General features: G+C 41.3%; 1 protein-coding gene across 7 annotated transcripts; it reads left to right on the forward strand.

The window, feature by feature from the left end:
- The first annotated feature begins 2,523 nt into the window (after positions 1-2,523).
- LOC131691956 (zinc finger protein 501-like) lies at positions 2,524-5,152 on the forward strand. 7 transcript variants are annotated; one of them, XM_058978742.1, is made up of 5 exons: positions 2,524-2,605; positions 2,662-3,600; positions 3,656-4,404; positions 4,460-4,835; positions 4,900-5,151. In XM_058978742.1, the coding sequence occupies exons 2-5, from the start codon at positions 3,481-3,483 to the stop codon at positions 5,029-5,031; spliced, it is 1,377 nt and encodes a 458-aa protein (XP_058834725.1). In that variant the 5' UTR covers positions 2,524-2,605; positions 2,662-3,480; the 3' UTR covers positions 5,032-5,151. The 7 variants fall into 7 exon arrangements, with proteins under 7 accessions (XP_058834725.1, XP_058834726.1, XP_058834722.1 ...); XM_058978743.1 differs by having other exon boundaries at positions 2,534-2,608; XM_058978745.1 differs by having other exon boundaries at positions 2,547-2,680; positions 3,425-3,600; positions 4,900-5,152.
- The last annotated feature ends 6,694 nt before the right edge of the window (positions 5,153-11,846 follow it).

Raw genomic sequence — 11,846 nt, forward strand, 5'->3', positions numbered from 1 at the left:
CTTCTACTACCGAGATAAAATTATTAAAATCTTTCTATTTCGGATTTGGGATTTTTAGGATTATATCGAAATATTTCCATTATAACGGTCGTTTGCGTCCTGGCTGAAACGGTAGTGTAACGACATAACGATTGTGTCCAAACTGAAACAAACGTTACATGCTGAGGCGAGCGTTTCAAGCTTTAACTCCTGTAAGCTTCTCCAGTTTTGTGGCCATGCTGAAATGTTCGTATCCAGACTGAGCCTGGCAGCATCAAAACAACAGTGCTAGATTTTTGTTTTCAGCAAAACTCAATTCGTCCAAATATCAACAAGACGAAATAAAAAAATCAACTAATTTTTTGGTTGTAATTGTGGTTAATCGGTTTTCCGTGTAGCAGTATATATGATGATATGTAAAACGTTTTTCCAGTTAACCCTGAAGACCGAATTCTTCAAGTTTCCCAGTATAGTGTAACAATTCTCGATAAACACGTAAGCTTTACGAAGCAATTCGTATCAAATCACGAACAGAAACTTACAATATCAGCATCCAATAAACCAACATCATCTCCTTCACAAAACGCAACAACCAGTGCTGATTAAATCGTCGATTGCACCCGCACTATCGCTTGCCATAAGAAAACTAACCAAAGAGCACACTGCAGTATATAAACCCTCCGCAGTGCACTCTGGAGCGGGCGCGGTGCTGAGTTCAAGCAAACTTATTGAAAAGGTTCTATGTGCAAATGAGATCCTCTCTTTGTTTGCTTTCTCTTCCGCTAACTCTTTGCATAATATACTAGTCGAAATTATGCTCTTCCAATACGAACATTATTGTAATTTATTTATCAGCAGAACGAAAGCTTATCAGTTACATAAACTTTGTATCAAGTTAAGGAAAAAATATTGGAAAGATTAATGGTAAAGCCGTGATAATCGAAAGAGAAAGTAAACAAAGAGAGGCTCTATTTTGCAGGTCCACAATTGGTCGATGTTAAGTCAGACCGGACTGAGTGACAAAATATACATTTCGAGAAAAACGAGTTTAATGTTTGAATCGCAGCATCTTTTACATTATGATTGGAATTTTTTATGTCATAATTCTTGTTTATTGTTACATATATCAAATCTGGCAAAAGTCAAATGTGGCTAACGAAATTCTTCATCTAGTGCTATCATCATCTCATTTTCTTATGTTTTGCAACTTAGTTCGGTCTGACTTAACACCAACCAATTGCAGGTCCACAATTTGCACAATGTAATGTATTTTACCGAATTAATCCTACCCTCCCCTTTTAGGATACATGTACACAGAAAACTTGCATTACCTAGCAGTAGGTAATTTTAAATCTGTGCATCCCACTTCCTCCAACGAAAAACGAAAGAGAGGGAGTCCAAATTTACCCAAAAATAATGAGATATTCCCCAAAGCCGACTAAACTTCATCCTATTAATTTTGAGTAAAAAAATCATTCCCTCTCCCTCCTTTCCAGCAGTGAAATAAGGACAGCAAATTAAAATTACCTACTGGTAGGTAATGGATTTTAAGTGTGTAACAGTTACCGCAAAGCCAAAACTGGAGACTTTGTTCTTGAGAACCACCGAAAACCTTTCACGACAAAATAATTTTCCAAGTTACAATTCACAATTTTGAAACGCCAAACAATAAGTCAAACTTCTGTGACCTTATCAAACTCATTCTTATCAGATGAAAATTTCACACCTTCATAGTAAACTCTTTCACTTGCGCAACTACTTGCACTGTTAATCGAAAAGTAACCAAAACCCTGCATTCATGTTTTTTTGTTAAAGAGACATTAGTATTTTCCGCTCATATTTTATTTATCATCAATTCGAGGATGGACTTTTAAAATAAACCAGCAACACCATTTATTCAGCTCGGTGATCAATTTGATGTGTCAATTATTATTGCAAGTAATGTTAAACAAAAATGTGGGATGGGAAAACTGCAAATAATTGCTACACCACCTTTATTTGTGCATAATTTTTAAGTAAAATGTGGAACGGAAGAAATAAATCAGTAATGACCATGTTTGTGTGCAAGTTTTTGGTTAAATATGATCTCACAACACGAAATGTTAAAAATAATTGTGTAATTTCGCACCGTTGTATATGCAATTTGATTTCAATACTTTTCAACTGCTGAGTTTCACTCATCAACCGAATGCATTGCTAAATGAAAGATGCATTATTGCTTCGACGAGGCCTCGCATGAGTTTATTACTACGGCGCTGCCCGTGAGCAGTAGCAAAACTATCACTCCAGCAGTGTCGCTAGTTTTTTACGGGTTGATTAATATTAAACTCACGACATAGGTTTATGTGATAGGGTAAACTCGATATTAGTATTAGAGATTAGTAATAAATAAGGCATCATTTAGAAAAAGTTTGATATTTGTTTTACATAAATTAATTTTTACACTGATTAATTTTGCCACAGAAAATAAACTACTTTTGCTGCAACAATCCACTAGACTTGGTACTGGCAGCACTTGTTAATGGGTGAAGTTAGCCCAAACCAAATCAGTGCGGCAGTTGTTTTGGCATGTTGTTTATGTGTATTCAAAACAGAAAGTGAATTATAAAGACGTAAACTTGTTGATGTGGTTTGAAAGAGTTAGCTAGTTTTTCTTTGATTTCTAATGGTTTACATTTCCAGAAGGAGACTCCAAATACCTGTAAGCTTTGATCACTCGCCCTTGTGTACTTTGGAAGGATGATACATCAGGAGGATTGCTCTTGTTACTGACGTCGCATGTATTCAAAGGAGTAGTTTAGCCGGTTTCCTTCGGGCAGTTTCGCGACGTTACAGATTCCAAGTTGAATAGTGCCCCGTAATCGATAAATACAGCGAAACACTAACTTTTACTTCAATGCAGTTGCTCTTTGAAGCTGTAGAAAGTCCAAAGGTGAAACAATTACGATGTTCAAAAATGCTGATCTGCCATGTTACATTTAAGTGATAGCAGGGATCAAAATTGTTGATAAAGACGGACACTTTAAGGTTAAATTACAAAATAAATTATTGCCCGCAAATTGTCCAAATGCCGTGATTTCAGATCATATTCTAACAATATACTGATAAAATTTTCCACATAAACACGTTTAAAATGAATTAGTTATGGAATTTGCGTTTCGACTTCGTCTCATCAGAATCCGGCACTAACTTAGTAACAGGAGTAAGCTCCTTCTTTACGGGACATCACGCATTTTTCGTGTTTTGGAGATAGCGTCAATCCGGCGTTTGTTCAAATACCTGATAGTTTGCGTATGTGGTAACGGGAATATCTTTTAAAAGTATTTGGATTATTCTAGAAGTGTTATGGTACCATTACATTTTGATTAGATTAACCAGTTTGTGAAAAAACACAGTGTCTATCTTACCAACCGTGTCCATGTAACAACGTACATTACCCTACCAGGTAACTCCAGCTTTCCTCGGAATTTATCACCAGAAATTAGTAGGACAGTACTAAAAATGGAGTTAATTCGACTGCTAGACGTATGTCGACTGTGTTTGAAACAAAGTTCTACAAACCTCAACATATTCTCGGACAGCAACGTTGAGGACAAAATCGTCAAGGTGTTCAAATTTGCGGTAAGTTACTAAGCACCCTTCTTTCATTTTCCAACACAAACACATTTTTTTCTAGTTGCAACAAAATGAACATCTCTCAAAGCTTGTTTGTTTGGCCTGCTACGAATGCATCTTCCGCTTCTACGATTATTCAGAATCGGTTCAACAAAATCAAACCTACTTGGATGGGTTGTTGAGCAAAGACACGCAGCATGAGGTGCCTAAACCAGCGCTGGTTATCCCTGTGACTGATGTTACTGATAGTAATGCAACCACAGCAGCAGGTGCCATTCAATTCAACGTTCACATACAAACAGACATACGTTCCACGCAAGAGCCCATCCCAGAGGAAGAAACTGATGAGCTGGGAGCCTCCGAACCAGACAGACCAAAACCGGTCAGACAAACGAAGGGAGATCAGCTGATCAAGGAGTACGTTTCGTTGTCTTGTGAAATGTGCGCCGAAGCAACGTCACCCAAATTTGACAACTTTAAGCTACTACAAGATCACTACCAGCAGTGTCACCTCATGACCGGTTATGCCAGCTGTTGCGACAGAAAATTTACTCGAAAGGATCGACTCATTACCCATATAATGAATCACATCGATCCGAATGCGTTCAAGTGTGCCGTATGTGATCATTCCAGTAAAAGCCGATCTTTGCTTAAGATACACATGAAACAACATCTGGGCAGTATAGAACGCAGATTTGCCTGTGGCAAATGCGAACAGACCTTCGTTCTGCGATCGCAGCTCGTCAACCACGAGGCAAGTCACCTGGACGATTGCGACAAAAAACACGTGTGCGAAGAGTGTGGCAAGGCGTAAGTTTGAACGAAATCGTGCAACTGACAGTTTCAAAATAATTTATTATTTTAGATTTGCTCTGCGATTTGTCCTGGCTAGACACAAACTTCTCCACTCGTCTACTGAAAAAGAATTTGTATGCGAAATCTGCGCCAAATCGCTCTCATCAAAGGCAAGCCTGAAAGCTCATATGGACAGCCACGGTGATGAGGCACAGCCCAAACTGAAGTGTCCCGTTTGCTCGAACTGGTACAAAAACGCAGAAACCTTGCGAACGCATGCCCGCGTACGACATCGAGATCAACGGGTGCACCGATGTGACGAGTGTGGGAAAAATTTTCCCACTAAAAGTTCTCTATCGGCGCACGTCAAGTACGTTCATTTGAGGGAAATGAATTTCGGATGTGAGCAGTGCGATAAAAAATTTCGAAAGAAGGTGGAACTGAAGGTATGTTTTTTGAGTATTCGGTATACTAGAATGGTTAAAGTAAAAGATTTTATCGGTTTGGCAGGAACATATGGCACGAGCTCATAGTGGCAAATCGTTGTATCAATGCGAATTCTGCACCAAAAGCTTCTCGTGCAGCTCGAATTATTTTTCACATAGAAAGAATAAACACCCCAAGGAGCATGCGAACAAGTAGAAAAATCAACCCTTGTAATACTAATTCTTCCGTGCATTTATTTGTTATATACCTTCATGAGGAGAAAAGGCAAATTTGAATAAATTGTCCAACTGTACAAAGAAGAAATCAAAGTTTAGTCCACCTTGCAATTTCTGATAATTATTGGCACTTTGCTGCTGTCATGATGTTCTCTATATCATCTGGTTGGGCGGTTATCAAAGAAGGGTATGCATCGCAAATTCGTAAAGCTGTCCCATATTGTAGGTACAGAGACCTACTAGCACATAGGACGATCTACTTCGGGCCGAAGGGAATCTATTAGCTGGGAACTGGCAACACGGTATTCTGCACGCAGTCAAACAACATACTCGATGTCGTGGTAGTCATTTTTGCAAACGCATTCGTTAATGTCATTCCCGTAAAAATTGTAGTGAAGGGGGCTTGACATGAGCCCTGGGGTAGACCCATGTAGCTAGTTCGTGATGTCGATAAATCACCATGCGAAAAATGCATATGTTTTTCCGACAACAAGTTCACCAAAAATTGTTTAAAATCGGTGAAAGACCATGCTGGCGCAGCTTCTAAGAAAGAATGCTGATAGAAACTGAATTAAAAGCAGTGTTTCGCGTTATCGTGAGGGGACGCGGCGCGGTAGATCTTTTATGCCGGAGAGGAATGCGGACAAACCTTCTTGGCAAAATGGAATATCCAACGGTTTGAATATTCCACGCTGTCGTTAGTACTGTTTCGGCTTCGTAAGCGCCGGGCAGTACTCCAAAGAGTGCTCATCGATGTTTCTCTCGTTAGCCCGTCGACGAACCGGCGCCAGTAGCTACGTTTTTTGGCGTTTCCGCCATCGTGTAGCTTGCTGGCAGCCCGTCATTCGGAAGTTCTTATACGCAGCGGTCTTCTCCGCGTACACGTCTGAGCACTCTTTATCCCACCACGGATTGGGAGGACGCCCGCGACAGTTCGCGTCTGGTACGCGTTTAGTCTGAGCTTGAATCGCAGTATCGAGAATCAAGCCAACCAGGAACCCGTCCATGATGGTCGCTGCTGTGGGGATCAGAGACTACCTTCCACATGCAATCTAGCCGCAGCGATGTCGAGCAGAAAGTCAGGTCTAAGGTGCTCGGACGCGCTGGAGGGGCAGGAATCCGTATCATTTCACCCGTGTTCAAAATGGTCATATTGAAGTTGTCGCAAGGCTCATAAATTGATGTAGATAGATTATCGTCATGAAGGCAACCCCATGCCGTACTGTGGGAGTTGAAGTCACCTAAAACTAGCCTCGGTGCGGGGAGGAGTTCCGCAATATCGCAAAGCCGTCGGTGGCTAACTGAGGCTCTAGGGGGAATGTAGGTGGAAGCAATGCAAAGGTCTTTGCTTTTAATTCTGGTTTGGCAAGCGACAATTCCTGGTGTCGATGAGAAGTCGATTCAATTGAAAGAATAGCACTTTTTGATCCCCAAAAGTACTCCTCCGTAAGAGTCTTCTCGATCTAAGCGAAGTCGTGGAAGTGTAGGTCTATTTCTGAAGTAAGCCATGTCTCGCATAGTGCAAATGCATCCCATTTCAAGTTATTTAGTAATATTTTAAAGAAATCGATTTTTGGAACAATGCTTCTGCAATGTCACTGTAGAACAGTGATTAAATCTGTGACTTCGTTTGATGAATTAGCCATCGAAGGATACAATCGCTGAAAGGAGGAGCCATTTCGTAGTGAACTGCATCAAGAATATTTTTACTGCGGGTAGAAAGCTTATCAAGATGCTCAGAAATATTTAGTGCTGTAAAAATACGGTCCACAATGTCAGTGAAATTTATTAGGCCAGCACTGATATGGGAACACTTGAGGATTTTGATGTTCCTGGAAGTGCTGGGTACTCTTTTTCTGAGCTCAGGTTACTGAGACCAGGAGCGACTTGCTTCGGTTTTGCACCAGTACTTCATTTAGTAGTTATTTTAGGGGGGCCATGAGGAGACAGCTTCTGGTCTTTACGACGACGCTTGGGAGAGGAAATGTTCCTCCTTTTTCTATTGCTTCTAGAAACAGCAGAAGATGTTCTCTCCTGGGGTTCATCACAGTCGCCTTCGTCAGTAGACAAGTTGGAATAGATGTTCGTAGAGGCTGGTGGCGTAGCTATCTTAAGCATTTCTGCAAAAGATCGCTTAGAGTGTCCCTGAAGGGAACGTCCCAATTGTTTGCAATTACTACAGTTCATGACCCCCGGCACAAAGAGGCGAACAGGTAGACGAACCTTGTCAAAGAAGAGATAGTTGGGTAGAGCAGAACCGGCGAAGGTCACCCGATAAGAGTCTAGTTGACGTATATTTTCTTCCCGTTAGCTGCGACTGATGCTGAATGCAAACGTTTGCACTCCAGTATCTTCACTGGCTTAAGCATGGGGTCTTTGAAACAGCCAGTCCCATATTATAGAAGGTCCTCGCAACACAGACTCGAATCGGAAACGACCCCACTGACTTCAACCCTGTTAGCTGGAATATACACCCTGTGCTCCTTCGCAAAAGGCCCGTAGTCAGCAATATCGTTTGCACGAGTTAAACTATTAACAACTACCCGAAGCTTATCAGGGCGAATTTTCGATATTTCTGTCACGGCCGAATGCCGATCCGTCAGAACTCGAGAAATCTGCAACAGATTCAAACACTTTTTGTCTTTGGTCCGGAAGAAGATCACGTAGGGCCCGGTGTCCGAGCTAGGATATACTTTGAGCCAGGGAGCCGACTTTGTTTCGACGTCCATCTCACCTTGAGATGAACCGCCGTCAGGGAGAGTCATTTTTGCACGGGCCTTGTTGCCCAGTGCACGTTATTAAGATAACCAAGAAGGTGAAAACGTAAACTAATGCTTAACTTGTGTATGTAACGGTATCCAGACGGCTTACTAGAAGAACACTGCTTCACTTGTCACTGACCGGCTAACGGTACTCGGCAATAGAAACACACAAGAAGGGCAAAAATACTGAAACTTCGATGAGGCGGAGAGATAACCTTGAACGCGGATTAGCACTATTCTTTGTCGCTATAGACTGCACGGCAATAAAACACTTCTGTTTCGACTGAGCGCTCGAAAACGAATGATTCCGATGGTCTTGAACTAGTGGTGATTGCAATTACAATCGGAAGGTAGTCACTACCGTGGGGATATTACCTTCCACTTGCAATCTAAACGTAGTGATAAGAAATGTCCAGTGCACTTGCTTGCACTGGTGGTCTAAGAATCCATTTCATTTCCCCAGTGTTCAGAATTGTCATAATGAAGTTGTCACAAAAGTCTTGAATTGTCGAAGATCTATTATCGTCGTACAGACAGCCCCATCCTGTACCGTGGGAGTTAAGGACATTATACACGCGAGCCACAACATAGCATTTTTTTTCTCATTTTTATTGCACTTTTTCAGATGACCGAAAGAAAATATCCGAAAACTCTCATTTGTGCGTTTGAATTTTCACTTCGAATTACATTTTTTTTTCTCAATGTAAACAAGTGAGTCGGTGCCTAGCGACAAGCGTGCGTTCCTTGCTTGCACATATCTTCACATATCCAAGAAGCAGTCGTGGTGAGGGAGGGTGTTGAAGAATCTTCTACATCCCATCATGGCTCCATGAGGAATGTAAATAGAAGCAATGTAAAGATCTCTGCCTTTGACTGTTGTTTGACAAGCGATAACTTCAATGCCTGGCATCGAAGGGAGGTTAATTCGATTGAAGTAGTATTCTGGTTGCAGATGAAAACTGGAAAATCCAATCAGCGCCAATCGTATTTTGTCTGGTTCACGTCGCAAGTAGTGCGCTGTATTCGTACAATGATGCGCACTACTTCCGTACACCATAGATTAGCACTAAACAAAAGAAAAAACGATTGTCGCTGGTTGGATTTTCTAGGTTTCAACTGTAACGATAATAACACTTTTTGATCCCTAAAAGCACCCCTCCGTAGGAGTAGATGTCGAGTTTTATACTGCCCATGATCGCAAACCAGTCCCATAAAGATAGGAAATCCCACAGAAAACGGGACAAATATGCGATCATGGGTAGTATAGTAGAAGTAAACCATGTTTCACATAGGGAAAATGCATCACAATTATTGTACTCTAGCAAGTGCTTCAATGAAACAATTTCCCGTTTTAAGCTGAGTTTCCGACTGTGAAGTAGGAGCACTTGGGATTTTTGGGTGGTTGAGTGGTAAGAGTGACTGCCACTCATTCCAGTTGGTCTGGGCTCAACTCCGGCCGAGGTCGTTGAGATTTTTCTGAGGTGAAAAAATCTGTAGTCACGCCTTCCTTCGGAAGGGAAGTAAAGCCGTTGGTCCCCGGTCCATGATTTAATGGATCGATATCTAGTCCAGATAGTTGAGTCACCTCTCTGGCATCGGTAATGAAGAAGTAGAATCCAACTTTTATACTTGCTAACAAATATCCTCCTCCCGTGATACTTGTGGAGTGCGCAGTAGTATATACGACCTCTAACAAAAGCAAGTATCGGACTAACATTCCTTCCCTTTCCTTCCGCGATCTACGTTCGGGCCTGGCCAGCGCCGGTATTGATCAATAAACACTTTAGGATTACCAGTAGTTGTACATTAAAAGATGTTTCGCTACTCTCAAGCATAATTATCTACTGATTCCCTGTGCAACTTCAGCTAGTCCAGATCGATAACGGAATAGCAGCAAGGAGTGGTCGAACAAGCTCAAGCTGGAGCACTTGGGATTTATGGTACCCCGGGAAGTACTAATTTTTCCTAAACCAGGAGGTATTATCTTCGGATTTGTAGCAGCACTTCTAGTTGAAGAATGATTTTTTTGTACTCTTGTTTGGTACAACCTATGGTCCTTACGGTGTAGTTCGGGTGAGGTTGGATTAGGTCTTTTCCTAGAGTTTCTAAGCGGAGCCAAAGAATACCTGTCATCCAGCGCAAATGAACGCACCGAACCCCAATTCAATAGGTAAATTTGATTTATATAAATAATTAATAACACTTATAGATAATTTGCATACAGTGCTGAATAATCCCACGTTATCTCACAACGAATACCTAACCTTAATCCATAAGTTGGTGATAATCGGTAAGAAATACCAGAACCTGGATAATCACATTTATATTGTATTTTATATTATTTTATTTTATTTATCATCTGACCTAGTTGGTCTTGATGAATATGGGGATGGGGAAAAGCCAATATGAGTGAAACATTAACTCTTCTCAAATTGGCATACAAACCCCGTATCTTTTCAATTGAATACACCAGTGATTCTCAACCTGGGGTCCGCGGACCCCTAGGGGGGCGCGAAGTCATTGCTGGGGGTCCACGAAGAAAAATATATTTTCCGAGTGCAGATTGGAATTTCAAGTCTTGTTTCCTAACAAACTAAAAATAACATATTACATACAAAATCGATGTTCTTCCGTGGGGGCTCAAACCCAGGTCAATTTCTAAGGGGTCCGTGGTACAAAAAAGGTTGAGAACCGCTGGAATACACAACACAGAACTTAACAATAAAAATAAAAGGAAAAAAAAATGTAACAAAACAGGCTAGTACAAAAAAGAAAACAAAAGTAAAAAATATAGAAGAAAGGCAGCAAATAAAACTACACATTAAAAAGTCGTCGGTAAATATCTGTCCAGTCATAAGCTCCTTAGCAGCCGATTCTTGAAAGTGGTGGATGACGCGTTGAAATCAAAATCCGCAAACACATTGTTGAATATGGCAGACATGAAGCGAATCGGATCATGACCACCATATAGGGAGTTCCTATATTCCAACAGCAAAAAGCTTGACGGAGCACACGTTCTGGTGCATAGATTTGGAGTTGACCCAATAATTCCGGCGTATCTAACTCACCTAGAAGAGAGCTTGAGCTACTCTCCTTCTCGGTTCAAGCGTGTGTAGATCTAATAATCTACAGCGGTCTTCGAACGGCGGAAGAATAATAGGGTCCTGCCACTGAAGGCGTCTTAATGCAGAACGAACGAATTTTCTTTGAATGGCTTCATTTCTTGCTATCCATGTTGCTTGATACGGACACCATGTTATGGAGTTAGATTCCAATATCGACCGTACCAATGCGCAGTACAGTGAGCGAAGAAAAAGAGGGCCGTTAATTCGAAATTTTAAACATGAATCACATCTGGCGGTTTGCCTTGTTAATGATATAGTCGAAGTGAGGTCGGAAAGTGAGTGCAGAATCCAAGGTGACTCCAAGGTCACACACTTGTCGTACACGCTCAAGATGCTGTTCTCCAATACAGTAGTCGTATGAAATTGGTTTGTGTTTGCGATGATACGATATAACACTGCATTTATGAATACTAATCGTAAGCAAGTTTAAGGAGCACCAGTCATTGAAAGTGTCCAAGAGCTGGTGTAAAGCTAAGCAATCCCTGATGCACTTGACGATCATGTATAATGTAACGTCATCAGCGTAGAATATACGACAACCCGGTAGTAATACTGTGGCTAGATCATTGATAAAGAGTGTGAATAAGAGTGGACCCAAGTTACTTCCTTGAGGAACACCCGAGTTGTTCGTGAAAGGGACAGAGAACACACATCCAATTTTTACTACAAGTGTTCGATCTCTCAGATATGATTCGAGCCAACGGATCAGATCAAGAGACACTCCTAATAACTTCAGCCGTTCCAGAAGTATTGCGTGATCAACTCTGTCAAATGCTGATTTCATGTCGGTCTATACAGTGTCAACCTGAGCACCAGCGTCCGTATTACGTGACACGAATAGAGCGATATTCGTGGAGGTTGATCTCTTTGGGATGAATCCGTGTTGAACAGGGGAAATGTAGCTTTGG

The sequence above is a fragment of the Topomyia yanbarensis genome, chromosome 3 (assembly GCF_030247195.1).
Source record: "Topomyia yanbarensis strain Yona2022 chromosome 3, ASM3024719v1, whole genome shotgun sequence".
Taxonomy (NCBI): Eukaryota; Metazoa; Arthropoda; class Insecta; order Diptera; family Culicidae; genus Topomyia; species Topomyia yanbarensis.

Excerpts from the sequence above, each read along its gene's own strand:
- LOC131691956 (XM_058978742.1), top strand. The coding sequence starts at position 3,481 with ATGGAGTTAATTCGACTGCTAGACGTATGTCGACTGTGTTTGAAACAA. Across the intron at positions 3,601-3,655 it reads TCAAGGTGTTCAAATTTGCG|TTGCAACAAAATGAACATCT; the intron begins GTAAGTTACTAA and ends ATTTTTTTCTAG. Across the intron at positions 4,405-4,459 it reads TGCGAAGAGTGTGGCAAGGC|ATTTGCTCTGCGATTTGTCC; the intron begins GTAAGTTTGAAC and ends TTATTATTTTAG.